At 38.1% G+C, this 21,553-nt stretch overlaps 1 protein-coding gene and 1 long non-coding RNA gene across 11 annotated transcripts in view; one reads left to right on the forward strand and one right to left on the reverse strand.

Annotated features, from left to right (window-relative positions):
- CACNB2 (calcium voltage-gated channel auxiliary subunit beta 2) overlaps positions 1–21,553 on the forward strand; it is a 123,587-nt gene that overhangs the window by 85,724 nt on the left and 16,310 nt on the right. For 6 of the 10 annotated variants that reach the window (XM_081882366.1, XM_081882372.1, XM_081882370.1 and 3 more), the window contains 4 exons: positions 12,159–12,281; positions 15,819–15,955; positions 17,193–17,269; positions 21,276–21,409. In XM_081882366.1, coding sequence (XP_081738492.1) covers positions 12,159–12,281; positions 15,819–15,955; positions 17,193–17,269; positions 21,276–21,409 — 471 coding nt within the window. The remainder of the gene's footprint in view (positions 1–12,158; positions 12,282–15,818; positions 15,956–17,192; positions 17,270–21,275; positions 21,410–21,553) is intronic. The other 4 variants (XM_081882368.1, XM_081882369.1, XM_081882375.1 and 1 more) reach the window with 1 other exon arrangement.
- Positions 14,279–21,549, reverse strand: LOC309353483. Its single transcript, XR_014161898.1, has 2 exons — positions 21,451–21,549; positions 14,279–14,843 (listed from the first exon to the last, which is right to left on the reverse strand). It is a non-coding gene; the product is annotated as an uncharacterized lncRNA (long non-coding RNA).

Here is a 21,553-nt window from a genome sequence, read left to right on the forward strand (position 1 = left end):
CTCACCTGTCTGTTTGCACAACAGCCTTTGCACTAGCGAACAGAGAACATTGGATAGAGTCCCAGATGTTTGGAACTACAGCATGGTCAGACAGCATGCTCAGTTATGATGAAACATGTTGTCAAAAATACCACATTTTTCAGTGTATAAGATGCCCCTATGTATGACAACCCCCATTTTTTTGAACCCCAATTTAAGAAATCAATATTTCTTGTGTTGCTGAGCTTTATGGGGGGAGCTTTTTTTGCAGAGATTGCCCTTGAGTTGTTTGGGAGGTCGCCGCCACCCCCACCCCCCAACAATCGCTCACTACAGCCACTGCCAATCACCCCCATGCCTTTTCCCCCTCTAAATTCACTATCCGTGTATAGGACGACCCCCACTTTTTGCCTAATTTTTTTTAGCAAAAAAACATTGTCTTATACACAGAAAAATATGGTATCTGGAGGGCATGAGGTTGGAGAAGTCTGCTTTATACTTTCAGTGACTTTCCAAGGATTCAGTCTTTCCGAGGTGCATTTGGAGATAGGGTCATTGTGGTTAATATGTAATGCAATGGCTTTAAAATTAGCATATTACAATTAGCTGTGGAAGAAACCAAACCTTTTGGAGAACGTCTTATGTTGTCAAATAATTACTTGCAGTGATACTTAGAACAGCAAATTAGGCAAGCAATGATGCAAAGTATTTTAATACCTCCACTATTGTGAATTGCCAGAGAGAGATCGAGAGATCAGGTGACTTCATTTTTGAAACTTAAATATGAACATAATTGGACCTCTTGCCACCTGCCTACCAAAACTATACACACTATACTTGTGAGAGATTATAAGTTAACAGTCATATTTCTAAACTCAAGTGTTAGTCATTCACCAATCTGCCACTGTGAGGCCTTTACAGAATAGCAGTGATTAGTCTTACCTGTTGTTATTGTGTTTAATCATTAGTGTTTCCAGTCTCTGTAGGAAAATAGACCCCCTCCCCAAAGTGCTATAATACATTAAAGACTAGCTGATTCATTGTTGATTTATCCTTAGAATGTGGGGGGGGGAGTGGAAAAGTAGTTCACTGTAAAACTGAATAGACAAAACAGTTAATATCAAAATAGATTTTCTTAACAATGAAGAAGTCATGCTGCCTTTACCATTGGACATGGAAGAGAATCCCGAACTAGCTGCTTTACTGGAAAGGGACAATTCTTCGTCTTCTTGCAACCTTCTCCCACTCACTGATTCTTTCCCCCTCCTAAATATTTTGCCCTAACCCACTTCCCTTTTGAAGCCCCACTTATCAGCTGGGTAAGCAGTAGCATAACAGCTTCAGGGACAGGAGTGAAGGAGATTCTTTTCTCCCTTCCTGACTAAACAACAACAGCAACAAAGCTCCAGTGCCTGGTGTGCTGAGAAGCCCCCCAAAGCCCTTTAGAAGTGCAAGTTTTCCCAAGGGTTACCGGCATATTTCATCTTACTGGTTCACTACGGTTTAAAATGTGTTGTTAGTTTTCAAAGGTACTTTGTGCTCTTTCAGTGAATCTACAGCATATTTTAAGGACCATGGGTTATGTAAAAAAAGTAAGTGTCAAGCATACTGCATAATTTTGAAGGATAAGTTTTCACTGTCATATGTTGAGATGGACTGAGCAGACACATTAGATTATGGTGTTCATCTAGTAGATGTGGATCTTGCTCATTTTCATGACCAATAAGATAAAATATACTGTGGCACATTAGAGAATAATTGCAATGTTACATATTCAGAGGCCCAAAATTTTCCCATCTATTTTTGATGTGGTTAAAATTAGAGAGATAAAAATTAAGAGGACAAAATATGAATTAGTGGACACAGCCACATATTCTGTATTTTCTGTTAGTGAGAAATTTGAATACTTTGTGCATTTTCTAAATATATTTTAAATGTTCAGAAGTAAAGGAATAAGGATGGTTCTCCGTCAATTCAGGTATTTTTTAGGGTCGTTAATTCCAGTAGAATGAATTTAACCAGATGCTTAACTCTCATCAAAATTATTGTGCCTTACCTAGTCTGAATCGTGACCTATAAAGTTAATGACTTTGAAATTTAATTACATAATCTTTCTTATTACTTTTACTATATTAATACCATTTGTAAAATGTAAAATATCAGAAGTAGATAACTTTTACTCTTTTACTCAGTTTAATAATTTAACTTGAATGTACCTTAGAGAATCACTGTTCCAAAAATACTTTCTACTGCTTCAATATTTAATAACCTTAAAATATCTTCTCTTAGATTTTGTCGAGTTCATATGCTCAGTTGGGAATTTCAAGGCGGTCTGGCCCTTTAACTATTTGAAATTATATAATTTTTACTCAGTAGTGTTTCTTACTGGTTGGAGCATTAGGAGAGCCTGATAAGCGTAGAAATTGGCTGAGTATACTGTTCACCCCTACTAAGGCCATCTGTTCAAAAGAACACTCTAGTTGGTCTGTTCATTAAATATTTACCTACACAATCATATGGGAGTTTTATTTTGGGACAGAGTTAGGCATGACTAGATATCTCAAAAAACAAGTTGCTTCATCCCACTCCACATATCTGACTGGGCTTGGTTTAGGTTATACATATACAGAGTGTGCAAACCCTGTGGGTGGTTTCATGTTTTGATAGGAAATTTCAGGATGAAGCTGTCTCTTACTCCAAAACACTTACCATATTTCTTGTTATTCACAAGAGGGAGTGCAGAAAGCAAAAATATAAACAATAAAGGTTTGGGGAAATTGTTGTTAGCTTCATTAATTGTATTTTTCCTCACCCAAAAGTTTGAAGAATGATGGCAAGATGTAAGGAGAAATTTAAGCTGTCGTATAAAAGAAAATGAGTTTGTTGGTTTAACTTGGGTTCCACGAAAGTTTAGTCATGACTTTGAGACCCATTACTTCCATGTCATTTTCTCTGGAAAGGTGAAACAAAGCTTAAACCAAAATCCACAAACAACCCTGGTTTTCTCAAAAGGGAATTTGGAAAAAAGTGAGGACCTGATTAAGGCATATAAAATTATGCATGTGTTGGAGAAAGTGGGTAGAGAGACGTTTTTCTTCTTGTCATAGTACATGGGACCAGAGTCATCCAAATAGGCTGGATTTTGGAAGACTGATGGCAAAAAGAAGTGCTTTTGCTACAGGATATAGTGATGCAACAGGATATAGTGATGGTCACCAACTTGGTTGGCATTAAAAAGAGGGTAGACAAATTCATGGAGGACTATCCATGGCTAGTAGTCATGATGGCTGTGTGCTACCTCCAGTGTCAGAGGCATACCAGTGTCTCTGAATTGCTGGGGAACACGTGGGGAGACTACTGCTGTGCTCATGTCCTGCTTATGGGCTTTCCATTAGTGTCTGGTCACTGTGCAAACAGGATGCTGGACTGGATGGGCCTTTGATCTGATCCAGAAGGGCTCTTCTGACATTTCAATAACTTTCATGAAGCAGAATTCTCCTTATTTCATGCTTACAAGTAACACTGGTTTAAAAGGAAAAACAACAACCCTGAAAGCAAATAATGCTAGCAATTTATATTGAAACTACTTTAATTAACTAGCCTTATTAGCAATGCTAGTGCAGTGTTCCAACAAGACCTTCCCATTTAATTCTAAAACGATTATATGTGCTGTCCTTATCTTAAATACTGCTTGCAGTTTGAAAAGAATGCTGCATGTGCATAAGAATTCATAAGCCTCATAACAATGTGACATTTAAACTCTTACTTTTATATTCATGCTACTCTAACATGTTTATACAGTACTTATTTAACAAATTATACAGTACAGACATTTTAACAAGCACCATGATAACAAGTGGAGAGATTACAAAGGATGAATTCGTTCTAAAAATGTGTGCTGGCATATGTGAAAACATAGCTTTTAGAAATGTAATTATTTCTCTTTCTTTATAATGATAATTGGTATGCTCAACATTTTTCATGTTACATGATAACAGTGATGCTGAAGAGTTTCAGTTAAACGCTGAGGTCAGTAAAATACTTGTACAGTAAAATACTTGTTCAAGGAAATATATATTCTGTATGTATAATTCATTTGTCTACAACACTAACAATAGTATGAATGAACAATGATACCTGCATATTATTATTTTGAGAGGTATTTTATAATACTTGGGAGAAGGAAGATTGCTCTCACCAGTAAAATACATTTTGGCACACTTAGAGTGAACATGTGGGAAAGGCCCTTTTTTGCGACTCAAATGCCTGGTTCATACAGTCATATGTACAAGCAATTTGTCTGCACATGAAGCCCCTTTGCTCATCCCTTTGCAGAAGCCGTGCTCAAACCAGTAAGCCTCTAGTTAACTATAGTTTGTCCAAACCACATTGGCTGACCACTTGCTAGGGTATTAAGCTGACTTCAAACCATGGCTTAAGATTCTGGTCAATTTTGATCCATGTGGCCATAGTTTCCCAGTTTGGATAAAAGAAAAAACATGGTTAATTAGAGATGCATTGGTTTAATCATGGCTTGTGGGAAAGGAAAGGAGTGAAGGGGCTCACTAAACAAACAGTAGACTGTACATAATACCTTATTATGTAGTATGTTGTGTTGCATTGTCTTGCAGGCAAAGAGAAAGACAGATAAAGTGACTGCAGAAACTAAGTGCATTTGTATTCCAAGAGAGTCTGTTGTCTAGAAAAAAAGATTTACCAGTAGTTCAGATATTTGATTTGATAGTGTTGAGTGTAAAGTCTCTGCATAAGCAACAGATTTCAGTCTGTTTCCAGCAAAATAGAATAATAATATAGTTTGAAGAGCCTCTGTTAGTGCAGTCCTGACCTATGTTTGTTTCTTTTCCTAAGGATTTCAGGAGCTTCCATTACTTTAAGCATGTGTGTATCATTCTGCCTGAAAGATGTGAAGGCACGTTGGGAGAATAAACCATCCTTTGTTTGTTCATTAGCACACCTTAAAATGTTGCTGTTCCAAGTGTTTGGGTTACTTGTGAAGTCAGGTTGGTCCTGAATGCACCACAGTTCCACAGTGTCCCTTGTTTGTTTGTTTTTTACATTTGGAACTGATAGCTATAAAGATCTCAAACTTCTTTTTATAAAACTCATTAATTCATCATGGCTCATCAGCAGTTTTATTAAAGCACAACCACTTAGAATAACCTAATTCAAACAATTTCAATGTTTCAATGATACCATAGGCAAGCTGAAGAGAACCCCCAATGCTAATTTACTTTCACAAGAATTCAATAAATATGAATTTCAAAACATTTGGCAGTGAGCTCACAGAACATGTTTCTTAACTATTGAATAAAATGTTAAATATCTGATTTAACATTTGATGAATATGAATACATGCAAAGGGGCATAGGAAGTTGCCTTATAACAAGTCAGGTCATTGACTAGCTCAGTGACTAGCAGCAGCTCTCCAGGGTTTCATGCAGGAGTCTCTCTCAGCCCCACCTGGAGACTGAACCTGGAATCTTCTACATGCAAAGCAGATGCCCTGCTACTGAGCTACAACACCCATCCCTAGTAGGGCTCCTGAATAGTCTCTTACATGTTCAGTTTTAACATAGATACTGTAGTTCTGCTAACACAATTCTGTTTGACTTACGCATTGTATAAATCAGATAGAATTGTATAAGGAGAGGCAAATTTAGCAATGAAGATTGCTAAGGAAGGATTAAAAATCAGGTGTGGTGGCACCACCTGACTTCCTAGACAGTTACTGGGTCCCCACTTTCCAGCAGAGCCCACCGGGTTGACACCGTGGGCCTCCATATCAGGCAGCTAGGTCTGCAAACCTCTTTTTTAATTCCCCCCAGTGCCCCAGAATAATATTACATCGGGCTCTCCTGCTGCTGCTACCTAATAAGCCCATGAGAGGTAGTATTTTGTTCCTCAACCTTGAAACGAGCTCTTACAAATAAAACCTTCAGTAATATAATACTTTATGTAACTCTAAGGTAAACACAATTCAGAATACTCTGTGCACTTCTGGGCACACTGTCTCAAAAAGTACATCATAGAGCTGGAAGGAGGAAAGGAAATGATAATAAAAATTGATTAATAGATATTAGCCACAATAGTTAAATGACTGCTCCACATTCAAAGGCAACTTCTTAAACACCAATTGTTGAGTGTCAGGCAGTGGGGGCCAGCTGTTGCTGTCGTACAGTTTTTGTAAGAAAGCACAGAAGTATCTGGCTGGCCAGTAAAGGCCAGGATGCTGGAGTGATCTAGCAGGGCTCTTCCATGTTCTTATCTCTCAACAGGAATGCTCTTAGACTATTTGAAGTAGTTTTAGTTTATTTTTAGTTTCTGAATCTAGTATCAACATGGAACTCTGTGGGCTGTTTGAATCGGTCAGAAAAATAAACCTCTGGTTTCCATAAATGCATTGTTCTCATGGACAATAATGTATTAAGTTCCTGAGTTTTGATAACTGGCTACAGATAATACTGTATGCAGTTCTGTAAGTATGAAACGTAGGAGAACTGATAAATCTTTTGCAATTGGGTGCTGGTGGATTAGAACTTTTGGAGCTAAATTAGCATCTTAGCAATTTATAGTCCAATTAAAGTCCAGTTCTATCCATGTTTATTCATAATTAAATTCCATTAGATTAATGGTGTGCATATTTACTCTGAACATAAGTCCTACACAGTTCCAAAGGAGTTACTCCCATGTATGTACTCAGGATGGGATATTTAATCCCAAGTAACTGTGTTTTGGTTTGCAGCCTTAATTCAGCATTGGTGGTGACTTAGTGGGCAAAATTATAATTAACCAAGTGCTTTAAAGTTCACCCATTAATTATACCTTAATGCCTAAATAATATTGTGCCAAATTGCATTGGTAAATGTACTTCTGAAATTACCTCAGTATGGGCTGCTATACTCCCTGCAAAGAATATAAACCTGCACACAATAGTTTCTACATTTTCTGCTTTAGTTTCTAAATATGATTCCCCTTTCCCCCTGATTGACTAACATTCATAACTCTAAATCCTTGGCAATGCAGTCCCATATGTGTTGACTCAGAAGTGGGACTCACTGCAGTCTCTTCACATATTAATCTCATGAAGGGGGTCCACATGTAGAACAGGGCAGTGGGGCCACATGGCTGGGCCTTTGCCCGAGGTCATGTGGCTCATGCATACATTGAGCATGGTATCTGAAAAGGGGAAACCTATCCATAGAGGCCTCTGCATGTGTAAGCTTCCACAGGAACTGGGACCCTTGTCATGCGGGTTTCCATCTCCCATGGAAGTCTACATAATCTATGCATGTAAACCTCCCCTTCTCAATATCAATGAATGGAACTGGGGCAGGTGGGTTACAGCAAAAAAGGTCTCATGACCACAGGAACAGGGTCAGCGGTGCAGTCCTGCTTTACCTTTCTACACATGGATTCCCTTTCTGTGATTAACACATGAAGGGGACTTACCTTTATTTTCCTGTCCTTCCAAAGAAGCCCAGAGTGGCAAACAACGAGTGATAAACCAGGGCAATTCTTTCAACAGCAGGGTAACATGTTGGTAATACCCTGCTCCAGTGAACAGTTGAGCTATTCCCCCTTTTTACTGGTGCTTGTCAATCTAAATAATCTTTCCATATTGCTGCATTGCAAATTTAAGCATGGGACCTGGGTGTAGAAGGAATAAAAGAGCAGGCAATGTTAGGCCAAAACAGAAATCAGTTAGCCATAATTACTGGTAGTCATAGGAGAATGCCATCAGTGTTGGCAGCTGCTTTGATTTCGCAATTTTATATCTTATCTTTAATCCTTTAATCTTTTGTTGGGCAGCATGCAAATAATGGCATCAAATACCGGTAAGTTGGAGCCAGGTTGGGGGGGACTTTTATTTCTGGCCTGAGACGACCCTGGAAAGGACTAATCTTTGTGGCTTTGGGGTTTCCTCTAACATTACCCAAGCCTAGGCTCTGGAGCAAATTAAATGTCTTGCAGATACCCCCGTCTCTGTCTACATGTGTGGCTTTGCAATCAAAGAGATCTGGTTGCCCCATTTTAAAAAGCTGGAAAAACTGAAGGAATAATGATCAAACCTACCAGGGGGCCTGGGGCACCTTCAGGGCTTCAAATCCTCCACTCAGCTGTAATTTCACAGGGTGTAACCTTGGGGGGGCCATCACTGCCTGTCAGGTAGAAGGGGTGTGTGGGGAGAAGAACCACATGCACCACCTTGAGCTTCCTGTAGAACAGACGTGGGATTTACATGCAAGCAGAAGGAATGGAAAAAAAAACCTTTTCCAGAGCAGGGATAAAAACCTCTTCCATAAATGGCACTCTTCCCTTGTCCACCCCCCCCCCACACGTACGTGCTTGGATTTAGCCATCCAGGTGTTTCATGTACTTGATAGTATTTACTTGTGAGTAGAAGGCAGGCACCAGAGCAGTCCCCACCCCCTCACCGAAGATATCTCAGCCTCCATCCCTTACCCCACAATAAATAAGGCAAACGTCCCACTTTGCATAGGCTGCTCCATAACAAAATCCCTCGTGCATGTAAGGTGCCTCAAAGCCAACTCTACTTGAGAGCAAGCGGAGTGGGAGAAGTAATCTGGGACATGATTGGAAGGCAGAAAGCAGCAGCAGGAGCAGCACCCCATACCAATTGTTAAGTCACCCAAGGGTGCCAAAGTACCCAGGTTGAAATCCTCTGCCCTAGGGCAATGCCCAATAGTCTCTAGGAGTAGACAATCTTCACCTGTCCACTCCACTCCACAATTCGGGGAAGGATTAGAGCTGTAAATCCAGACTGCATTTAAGTTTAGTGGTGTTTACTAGCTTGTGTGTGTGCTTGAGATTTAAGCTTACAGAATGTTTGCATAGTACTCTGATACTGTTACCACATAAATATATCGGTTTTTCTTAAAATAGGGACTTTGAAACTCTTTCAATAAAACACAAAGCATTTTGAAGGCATGCTCAATTGCCATGATCATCAGACACACTGCTTCTGCCATCTACCTTTCAATCATTAATCAGTTGTTCATACGTGTGCAAAACATCTAGTTGTGTACTGCTGTGCAAAAATGCTGGTTTCTGAAAACCTCTTCTTAGGATCTAAGATAGGAAGCTTGACTTTTTTACATGTTGAGTCACTTTTCCAGCTTTATTCATATACATTATAAGTAGAGCTGTGGAAACAACACATCTACAGTGGCGCCTATATTTAGGTTAACACCCTTTTTCGAAAGGCTCTCTGGAGACTGTTTCTTTTGAAAAACTCTACTTTCTTTTTTCCTGTTCTTTTTTATATCTGCTCTTTGATATGAAACACTGAAAGTCCCAAGCTGCTATTGCACAAATACCAAGGGAACTATCAGATAATTTCTAGAAGCATGCAGCATTTTTAGAGAGCTGATTATACATATCACAATATTTTCCTTGCTGTGTTAGATAGGGCAGTCTCACCTTGAATATGAGTGAATGACGCACATAGTAAGAGGGAATAAAATTGGCCATATTAACAGAATTGTTGTGAAGAAGTGTGAGTTAAGAAAATTAGCTTATTATTATTCTGGAACTTTAGAAATGAGACTTCTCAAACTAAACATAATTTTTAAAGCACAACTAATGCAAAACAGCTAACTCTTGGGACTTCCCTTTGGTAGCATTAGTATAGTGTTTTTTATCTGACTAAATCTCTATTGAACCTCCCAAGGCTGACTACAAGTTGAGGGGGCCCTGAGCAAAGTGTCCTTTAGTGGTTTCCAATTGGTAAGTGCTAGCACACTACCCTGGCACTGTTGGTGGGCAGCAGTAATTCTCCCAAGCAGCATCATGTGACTGCGGGACTGCCACTTTAATTTTCTACAATGCCATAGAATGATGCTGTGATGGGTCATTGTGAGAACTGAAAATTGCTGCTAGACCCAGCTGCCCAGTGTTTAGAGCACTCTGGCAGAGTTTAAAAGGGGCAGGCAGGTATTAGTGGTGGGCCCTGCCAGGTTGTTGAGCTGATAACACTGACCCTGAGCAGGGGATTGAACTAAATGGCTTACAAAGCCATCTCACATTTTTTATTCCACTATTCTATAATAGATATCTTTTGATTGTCTTTGAAAATCTGTCCCCCCTTAAATTCATATAGACCCAGAATATATCTCATTCTTTGTGCTTTCACCTGATCATAACTTTCTCTTAAGCTGTTTCCCTTTCTTCTGTGAGATGTCAGCTTAACTAAGATTGCCATCTGCTGAAATTTACACCCATTTCATAAGCTATACTGAAGGTACAGTTGCCAATGGAGATATATTGTGTGGATGCCAAACCACAGTTAGTCATTGGTATGAAATTTTGCCCAGGTTGTTCAGTTCAAACCATGCCAGAATTCCTTCTGAATGAATCTGCCTAAACTTTGTGGATGTACTTTATACAAGCTGCAAAAATTGCATCCAACTTGTGAATCAAGCTTTAGTTCTCTGATGTTCAGATCACGGGTGGGAACCTCAGGCCCAGGAGCCAGATGTGGTCCTGAAGTCCTCTTTTACTGACCCTCAGAACTGTCCCCAAGCCATGCACCCTCTCCCTTGGCAACACTCCTCACTTGCAGCCCAAGTGTTTTTTGCCTGTCTGGAATGTGTGCTCGAACATTGATAGTGTCTCTTGCTTGTCTGGATAATGGAGAGGTGTGTGTGTGTGTGTGTGTGTGTGTGTGTGTGTGTGTGTGTGTATTGGAACTAGCCGACTGTACAAAGATAAAATTTATTGTTCCTCTGCCTACTTTTGCTTCTGAACCTGTTCTCACTGAACTGTGATGCTTGTGTTCAAATGTTCTAGTTTAGATAACATGTTAAGTGTGTTAGTACCAGCATATAAAGCCCTAAATGGCTTTGGACTCAAGTACTCACACTAGCCTCTTTCCATTTTTAAAAAATAAATAAATACCAGTTTTAGTAAAATATCAGTTTAGACCTATGGCAAAAGTCCTTTGTCCCCTGGCAGACTGTTGTGGAGAGAGAGGGTTGTTAAAGAAGTGGCAAAAAGGTGGTAATCTGCACATTTTTTACTTTTGCTCATCATTTGCATGTAGCCCTCAATGGATTACCTCAGGCGACTGTGGTCCTTAACAGGAAAAAAATGTTCTCTACTCCTAATGTAAAATAATATATTTCTACCATGAAGGCCACAAACATGAATAGTTTTATAATCGTATTAGTTATATCTTCTAAGCATGTTCTAAGCATCTTCTAACCTGTTGTCAGTTGCTAACTTAACTTCACTGCAGAATCTGCTTGTTTGCAAAATAGAGGGGAGAATCACATTTACTATACTATAATGTTCACTGAATTGAAATCCCATCTAATTCATATATTGTATCTTTATACATATGTATTCATACTAGGCGACTTGGGGTAACTTTGAGGTTTGCAGGAGTGCAAAACATCTTTAGTAAAATAAAGTAAAAATGACAAGGCAACCCCAAATTGAGGTGTAACCCCCCCCCAAAAAAACAGTCCAGTGAGCATGCCCAGTAAGCTTGGAATCCTCACTGGCTGGTGGTGTAAGGGGAAGAAAACTATGGGAAGTAGTTGGAATCCTGAACAACTCCACATTGCAACCTTTTGTTTTAGAGCCCCATCACTGATTCCCCACATCCTGTTGCAGAGAAGCCATTTCTCCCAACGATATGTATGATGTTTTCAATAGGCAATCACCACATAAAGATGCTGTCACTTAATGGGCAAGGGTGGATATAAATGAACGGACTTTCAAATTTGGTGGAAACAGACTCCTTGCATTTGTTCTTCTTTATAAGCTTCATAATTAGGTTACAAAAGAGACTTGTGTGGTAGCACAGATGAGATACCAAAGCTGCTTTACTTTCTACTGTCTAGGTAACTGTTAACTATACTTGCTGGGAGAGTTGTCAGTGGGCAAGTCTGGGAAACTTGTCAACAGGCAATGAGTCTTCTCCCTGACCTTGTGAAGTGCCTCTGGAATAATCAAATTTGTTACAGGTCTCCCACTTCTAAGTTATTTGGAAAACTGCCATCTATCCTCAGCATAATATCATCACTTTGATTGCCTCTTATGAAATACTCCCCAGACTTTTCAGTGTTTTCATTGAAGACAAGCACATTTTAATGCCGGGGGAAATATCAACTCTCTCTCATTTTGCTCTACAGACAAAACCTGTTGCATTTGCAGTCCGGACAAATGTTAGCTACAGTGCAGCCCACGAGGATGATGTACCAGTCCCAGGCATGGCCATCTCATTTGAAGCGAAAGATTTTCTTCATGTTAAAGAAGTAAGACAGCTTATATTTCAGTTATAGCTGTGATTGCAGTAATATAAAGTATGCTGCTTTATTTACGCTGGATGGAATCCAGCAAGATTTTACATATGATAGAGACTGTGTGCCACTCTTCCTTTCTCATTTTCGTTTAAAAGTAATGCTTATACATCATGAACAAACATTTGGGTTCCCAGATTGCAGCCACTTTGCCTCATCTCTGTTCCTGCTGCTGCCATACAGCTATGAGCTAAGCCATGGTTTGGCATAGCATTATGTCCAAACCTGGATTGGTGGTTTATTTCACTCCAGACAAACCATGAACTGTAGCCAAGGGTTTTGTTTTGTTTTTTGCTACAGTTCGTTGTTTGTCTGGAGATAAAACATAAGCCTAGGATTTGGACATAATGCTAACCAACTCCATAGTAGCAGCAGGAAGAGAGGAGGAGCAGAGTAGACATGATATGATATGATATTCTCTTCAGAAAACCACACATTTGCTCATTCGCACTAAGCCATGGTTTGTACAAACTGGGTCAGTTTAAATGCTGCAATGCCTTTGCCCTTAGTAATCAGAAGATTCAGTGAATTGCTTTTGTCTCGTTTTTTCTTTTTCAGACAGTAAGCTAAAGTGCTACATAAATGTTTCTGTGACACTTATAGTAGACTTCTAAGTCAATATACCTTTGGTGTCCATGCAGTTTACCGCGATAGCAGCAAATAAGAGATAATGTCTGCATAAAGTGATTGAAATGGCTAACTTGTAGATAGTAATACATCTGGATACTCTTTTAGACTAGCCAGATTTTTACTCAGGAAAGTAATAGCCATTTAAAGCAGATATGTAATATTCTATTAAAGAGTCTTTTGTGGTTTGAAGAAAATAAAAATGTTAGCAAAAGAAAGAGTATTTGGAAAGAGTATTTGTATTTGGCTGTGTAATGATGAACAAGAAGTATAACAAATTGGCATTTTTCCTTAACCTAGTCTGATAGCAAATAAGGAGTAACTCCTTCCTTCCTTTTTAAATGCAAATTGTGTCTTGTATGCACACCAGTCTTTTCTGAACCATGAATAAATCACAAATGGTTGTATCCCTTCTGAAGGGCAATTGTCTGCAGTTATAATGCTGTTGTTGAAATACTGCCACTCCTTCCCCTCTCTTCATATATTTTCCTCTTTTTTCTTTTCATTTCTTTGATTTTTTCCCTCCTCTTTACTGTTGTTATTGCTTTTTGTGCATTATAAAGTGAGAATGAAACATTACAAAAAATGTAGTATTCTTTCTTAATCCTACTCAGATATGATGCATTGAAAATAATGGACATTACTAATTTCAGTCCATTAATTATACATTAATTAATTAATTATACAACCCTATTACTTCACCCCCAAAGGCACACCCTTCCATTGTCTCCTGAAACAGATGCCACCCAACCAGTCTATATATTTCTATGTAATTCATATGAAACAAACAAAAAAGATACACTGTATTAATAATAAATCCTAGTATTGGAGTCATATTAAGGAAAGAATGATCCTGAAACAATATGGCACTATTTCCAACCTTTCTTTTTATTTCTCCAAACCTTTATTAGGTATTACAGATACAGACCATTTTAAAGTATCCATATACAAAAGAATTAAAATATATACAAAGAAGCAGCCATATAAGATATAGAGTGTCTTCCCACTGCCATTCACCACTCTTAAGAGATACTATTGACAGAATGTTACCTCTGGGTTAATATCAGACAGGTAGAATCTGATGTTTTCATTGTGCCCTGATGTTAAACTACCCAAAAAGGGGGATAACACACATTTACGTAACTGGTTGTGCAATGAACAGTAGAAAAGAATAGGTTCTACAGTGTCCAGCACATTCAAATAACATCCACAATGTCTATCATTTCAAGGGATATTTAAATACCTGCCTTTAACAAAAGCCCAGGGAGAAACATTGTCAGGCTAAGGTAAATGCCCTATGTTGGGCTGGAATTATTAACTTTGAGATATAAGTAATCCTGTTATTGGTTGTATTTAAACCATAGAACTTGGGGGAGCAGATTTTATTTACAGCTGACTCAATGCCCCCCCCCCAGCCCTTAATCTAATTTTGATATTGTGATAAATATATTGCTCACTAGAATTATACAATAATTTCAAGACAATACCAATAGATCTAATTTCGCTGTGTATGGGTTGGAGCCATCTGGATTTATAGGAGTCCTTAAGTAAATTGGAAACCAGGTTTGAAGGTTGGGAACAAAAATGGCAATGCAGCCCATATTTTATAGTGCTAATCCACACCCAGTATTCTGTCATGTGTCTACTTAATTCTGCACACATTGTCTCATACTTGATTGTATCCATTCTGGGATCCCAAAATGTAGCTGGGCCAACACTTCAGCTTGAAAAATCTGAATGGCAGCTCGTATAAATTGGTTACCTTTTCAAAAATAAAAACGAGTTACTGCTGAGGAGGTACAGTCTGCTTGTTTATAGCACTTGTGCGATGGTCTTCTGAGATATCTATTGCTGGATTTCTTGTCCTCTTATTTTCCATTTCTCAAGTTTCTGTGAATTAGAGAAGAGACTACCCATTTTCTCTTTTAAATTATTTACTCTTGCTTTATGGAAATTCAGTATAATGTGCTTTCTAACACATGGGTGCTCCACCTCATGTGTAGTTAATGCATGTCATCTTACCAAATATTTCAGGACTAAGTAAACATGGATTGCTTTGTGGATGGTGACATGATGCTTAATCGTTCAAAACTTGTAGTGCAATCCTTATCATGCAGCCAAACTTAAGTACACAAGTCCCATTGCACATGCGTGATTTTCTCCCATCAAAGTTAATGAGACTCAAAAGCACTTAATTTTGGTTGGATAGAGCCCATAGTTTCTCCAACACCTAAAAGTCATTCTGTGTTAGCTTGAAATAGCATTGTCAGGTGAAATACTTTTCTAAATTTCCTGATGCATCAGGAATGAGTCAGATACTAGGGTTCCTGCCCATTTCTTCCTTAATCCTGTTGTCTGTCCCTCTTCTCACTCCACACCTGCTGTGTAGCGGATTTAGAATCCTTTTATTAAAGCAATTACTAGTTGGCCGAGAGAGTAGGTGAATAAACAAGTCTTGACTGTTTTGTCTTCTACTGCATGAGGGGAATTTTAAGGTACAACATGACTCTTTGGATTACAGCCTGCTAATTCTAGCTTCAAGCTTTTACTTCTTTATTTCAGATATACATCTTTCCGTTCTGTATCCTTTCATCCACATTCTTACTCATTTTGGTTAAGGGCTACATTCTGATAAATCTAATAACCCCCAGACCCTCCATCTACATTCACACATGCTTGATATTTTATTTAGACATCTACTTCCTAGGCTTAAAAACACTATGTAGATACATTATATGCAATTACTAGCATGATCATTTACCAGCATGGTAAATGTGATATGTTAGGATGAGGGGAGAATTCTTTGGCAATAGCAAGAACGAAAACTTCTGACATTTAAATTCATTAATCTATTCTTTTCTCTAGAAATTTAACAACGACTGGTGGATAGGACGATTGGTAAAAGAAGGCTGTGAAATAGGATTCATACCAAGTCCAGTCAAATTAGAAAATATGAGGCTGCAGCATGAACAAAAGGCTAAACAAGGGAAATTTTACTCCAGGTAATCAATAACAATTACACAGAGACCGTGATTTAATCTATGGGAAGTTGTTAAAATTAAAAAGCCTGGATATATTTTTCTTCCTTGGTGGTGGTGGTGGTGGTGGGGTGTGTGTAAAAATCCTGTTATCTCGTTCTCTACTCTTATTTACCAGAGCCATTCTTTAAGTGAAACTTTAATGCCAGGATTGTACTTTGAAGGGAAAGGCTATGAACATGCTTCCAGTTTACATGCTCCTTCTGTCTCTCATAAAGGATTGATGAGAGGCCTTGGTTTTGTGCAAGGAGATTAAAGAAATACAGGAACTTGCTAATTCAGTCTCCCTGCACAAAACCAAGGCCTCTCTGCATCACTCTGCAGCTACAATCCTTGGAGTCAAGTATTGTCTGAATTGGCTCTTTTGATTTGAATTTGTTTCCTCATGTGTAGAACTAAGACTCCCTGAACATGGTTCTCTTCCTCAATATTGTCATAAGCTGCTAATTGCTATTTTATATCTTTCAAAGAGAGAATAAAATTTCCACTTTAGTTATATTTGTGAAAGATGGTATTTTTATTGTTGTCATTTCACAATAATAGCTAGAAGTGGTGAAAAGAGAACTTTTAAATCTGTAGTGTTTTCCTCCTATAAATTGTCGACTATATATATAGATATAGATATAGAGATATAGATATAGATATAGATATAGATTCATTCCTTGATGATTGATTGTTGACTACAGATGTGTGGTTTTTTAATTGAAGCTACCATCAACACCCATATGTTTTTTGTGGGTTTTATTTATTTATTTAATCTGTCAGTTTTTTGCCATGACAGCCCAGAGCCACCAGCAATATTTTAATATGATCTTCAAACTCTATGCAGTCCAAAAATATTGTTTCTGTGGACCCTTACCAGGGTATATCAGGCCTTTTAATATTGAAGTAGTCATTTTAGGGAAGTTTATAATGTTAAATTGCTTTTTATTATTATCATTATTAATATCTGTTGGTAGGCTGCCCAGAGTGGCTGGGGAAACCCAGCCAGATGGGTGGGGTATAAATCATCATCATCATCATCTCTGTTTTGTAGAGACAGATTAAAGGCATCATGTCATTTGGCCTTCAGGACCAAGATTTGGTTTCTGTGGAAATTCCTAACAATTCCACTAATCTTACAGTTTTCACTGAACATCATCACATTTATACCTTGTGAGCATTATATTAGAAAAGTGAATGTTTATTTACTTTACTCTAGTAAATCAGGAGGAAATTCATCATCCAGTTTGGGTGACGTAGTACCTAGTTCCAGAAAGTCTACACCTCCATCATCTGGTAAGTGGGCCATTGCTTTTTTCCACACTTATAAATAATAATTAATATAACTATTGTCTTCCTGCACATTACACTTTTCAGTAGAAGTGAGAAATCAACCCTTTTTCATTTTTTAATTAACAGGTTCAGGGTACAGATGATTTTAGCAAAACTGGTAATGAGGAGTAGAACAGAACTTAAAGAGCATCACTCTGGCTAGTTCATGTATTTATGTTAGAGTGATAATGTAAGTTGTGGATCTTTGTTGAAGGTGATAGTCTCTTAGTCCAATTATTATGTGGAATATGCTGTACATCTCCCAGCAGTTTTGCCAGGCAAGTAAAATGGGTAGAGGCCTATAGCTGAGGCTGTGGCTTTACATGGTTTACTGGAACCATGCCAGCAGCAGTCATGGTGGCCTTTGGGGGGAAGGGGGTGAAAGTTCTTACATAGAGCATTATATTCCTACACAGTTAAACAGTGGAATTTGCTACCAAAAGATGTGGTGATGGCCACCAACTTAGAGCCATTTAAAGGGGAATTAGAGAAATTCATGGATAAGGCTATCAGTGGCTGCTTGAAGGATAGCTGTATGTTATCTCTAAGGTAAGAGGCAGCAAGCCTCTGAATAACAGTCACCAGAAACAACAGCAAGGACCGGGTTATTGTCCTACTTGTGAACTTTCCATTGAGGCTGCTAGTCTGATCCAGCAGGACTCTTCTTAGATTATTAAACAAATATTTTTTAGATCATCTCTAAGATCATGGAAAGAGGATTGGCAGCACCACATTTTGTTAGCCTCTAGACTGTTTATGTGGTAAAACATGTTTTGAAATATTAAATAGATTGCTTTTGATACCTTGCTTCTTAAGCCTTCCTTGGTTATCTTGAATGATAATCTCTTCGCCATATGAGCAGTGAGCTTGGTGCAGGAGGAGCGCTGCAGAGCCCAGGGCCAAGAGGAAGGGGACCTCCAGCAGTCACTGGCTGGGTGGGCCTGGAAACTGCCAGGCCATAGCTTTGGCTTGGCAAGAGAGTATATGGATCCAGTTCCTCCAGCAATGGCCTCTCGGAGGGGTGGGCACCTTTGTTGGCGACATTCCAAAGTGACTGGGTGTGTTGTTTCAGTCACAGTATCAACACTTCCAGGAAAATGCAGGCTGTCTCCAAGCATCTACTGAGTGCCTTCACCATAATCGCTCATCACGGCCAGGCCCCACAAACCACACTAGTTGGTCATTCTTCTTAAGTCTTGACATCTCCTTGTTAGGAAGCTTCCCTAACTCCAAAAAGGGAAGGCCCTACGTCCTTTGCCATAGTTTAAGTTCAGCTGCTGCTGCCATCTCCCACCCAGGTTAAACTTCTTTGGGGTTATTGCTTTGGGTGTTTTTTTGTTTCAGCATGTGATTTATGTTCTCATTTTGTATTTTTATTTTGTGAACCACCCTGTAATCTTTGTATGAAGAGTGATATAAACATGTAATTAATACATAATAGAGGAAGAAAGATTAAACATTTCCGTTGAGATCTATAAAATCTCTTAGAGGAATACTTTTTGAATTGATAATAACTATATATCCAGATTTTCTTTTTACAAAATTGATTGAGCATGTAAACTAGAAACATGTTTACAGCCTTTCACTTCCCTTTAATGTACAATCCTGGTATCAAATCATCACTTAAATAATCGCTAAGCAATTGCTGAGTTCTGTTGCCAATGTTACTAATAGTAACAGTAGTAGTAGTAGTAGTAATGAAACACCAGCAATGCATTAGGCAATCCACAATGAGAAACATCATAGAAGTTTAAGCATAGAGAACTTAAAATATATTGCATATTTGTTGCATATTTTTGCTACACATATATGTTCCTTTTGGAGTTAAGACAGGGAGATGTTTGTACTGCTTTCATGTTCATCATACAACCCAGCTCCCTGTTGTCATAAAGACCCTTCTTTTAATATTTCTGAATATATTATTAACAAAGTTGTTTTGAAGTGTATGTACAAAAATTATTATAATTATTGCAGATATAAAATGATATATAATGTGTATTGCTTGGATTGGTGACCATAAATAAAAGGTATTTTGTATCAATAACAATTAGAATTTATAGGAAGGAGGAAGGGAGGGGAGAAGAGGGTAATTAAAATATGCACTTCATGAGTGCAAGACTATGGGTACTATTCTACCATATGCCTCATTATTTGTGTGATCAATGAAGACACACCAGATTGTGTAAAAATTGTCATGTTCTTTTGGCTTCTTGCTATTTTTATTTTTGTGGGTGCGTCAGTTTTTCCAATAATGCTGTTTGTCAGACTGGTGCGTAGTTAATAATTGTAATGATTTCTATGTCCTGGCAGTAGTTTTTCTTGGAGTAGTTAATAGATGTGTTATGAGTTCTTTGTTTCAAATTTGCAACATATCGTGACTATAAAAGTAGAGCCAGTCTTAGGTTCATGGGGACTCTCTGCCTTGTAATCAAATATATTTCTGTACATTATTTTCCCCAAACTTTTCTGTTTTTGCACACTCCCACTACATGTGCTGATATGTGCCCATAGTGGACATCTTCTCCAACACGTGGGAGAACTGTTCAATTTTATATATGCTAGATGGCTATGGGTTAAGTACCAGCCATGCACAATTTTAGGGGTTCTTTCTCTGGTTGTTGCCAGTATGGATTTGTATGGCACTTTTGTCCACAGCCTGTTCTGTGCATCTTCATTAGTTTCTAAATCCCAATTCAGTTCTCACCACCTTTTGAAATTCTGCTGAAACAAAATTGAACCTCCATGATAGATTTATACAAAGATGGTATTAACACTTTTGCTATTATTTTTCCTTCCACTATTATTTTTTTCCAAATGCCATTAATTGTCTTGTGGCTTCATTTTTAATCTGGGAACTTGTTAAAATGGACCTAAATTGGTAGCCTAATAGACATAATACTTGAACATTTTCCAATTGAATTTGCATCTCATTAATGGTAATTGGTCATCTTATCTTTGTTAATTTTCCCAATCAATATAATTGTTAGAAAGCCCTTTCAATAAGATGTTTGTGTGTTCCATAGTGTCCTATAATAGTCTTTCCCTCCTCCTCCCCTTCTTCCTATTGCCTTAAGATGTAAGGCTTTATATAACAGGAATGTATCCTCAGTTTATTGTTCAGTTTTTACTTAAACAAAGCAGCTGGTGCCAATTCAGCTGGAGCCCTCAATAGCTATAGCATTTCCTAGATGACTATAGATAACTTTCATTTAAAAGACTTTTAAAACTTCAGCTATATAAAACAGGTTTAGTTTTCTGCCTGTTTCACATAATCAAACACTTATTTTTTATAGCATTTAAAATTTTCTGTATGTGATACATTAAAAGTTTTCACAAGAGGTGAATGTTGATGTGTCAAATCATTATAGCGATTCACAACTTTTCATGAAAGGAACCAACAGGTTCCAACCCCAACAAGAAGTCAGACCCCCTGTGGTTAATTGCTCTTAACTACCACTGGCAATATGACCCACTCATTTGAATTCCATGACCCATCAGTAGGTTTTAATCACTTGGGGGGCAGGATACTACAGGTCACAAGATAAGTATGTGTGATATGCATTCTTTTTTGAGGTTAAGTAATCTATGCCACTTGGATTTGGGATTTGCCTATGGCCCAACCTAGGTCACTAGTTCTGAGAGCTTGGTTATGGATTCAAAGTTGGTATAAACCTTCAGTCATTCTTGAAAGTGTATATTGCAGTATAATGAAGGATACATTTGTATTGGTAAAGCTGGAAAAACTTAAAATTGAACAAAAATTAAATACAATTTATAATTGTATATAATTGTATCTGTATGCCTACATTTAATCCCTGAGTATTGTACATTTTAAAATTTCCCCTTTTGTTTTTATTCTGTTTGATATTTCTGACGGTCTGACCTGGGATACTGTTGCTTACTATTTCTTTTTAACCCTTTTCTCCTTTCCCTGCCATCTGATAATTGTACATTGTTTATCTATATATAGCTATAGACATAGATGCCACTGGTTTAGATGCAGAAGAAATTGATATTCCAGCAAACCATCGCTCCCCTAAACCCAGTGCAAACAGTGTCACATCACCCCACTCCAAAGAGAAAAGAATGCCCTTCTTTAAGAAGGTAACGCCTACTTCCAAGCTGCCATCTGTACACCTGCTCACCTGCACTGCGTCACATTTTGAGTCCTGTTGACTGTCTGCGTCCTTTGACAAGCCAATAACATGCATGCTTTTGTTATTCTTTGTTTCTTTTCCATGCTGCTGT

This window comes from Podarcis melisellensis (genome assembly GCF_964234715.1).
Source record: "Podarcis melisellensis genome assembly, chromosome: 12".
Lineage (NCBI taxonomy): Eukaryota > Metazoa > Chordata > Lepidosauria > Squamata > Lacertidae > Podarcis > Podarcis melisellensis.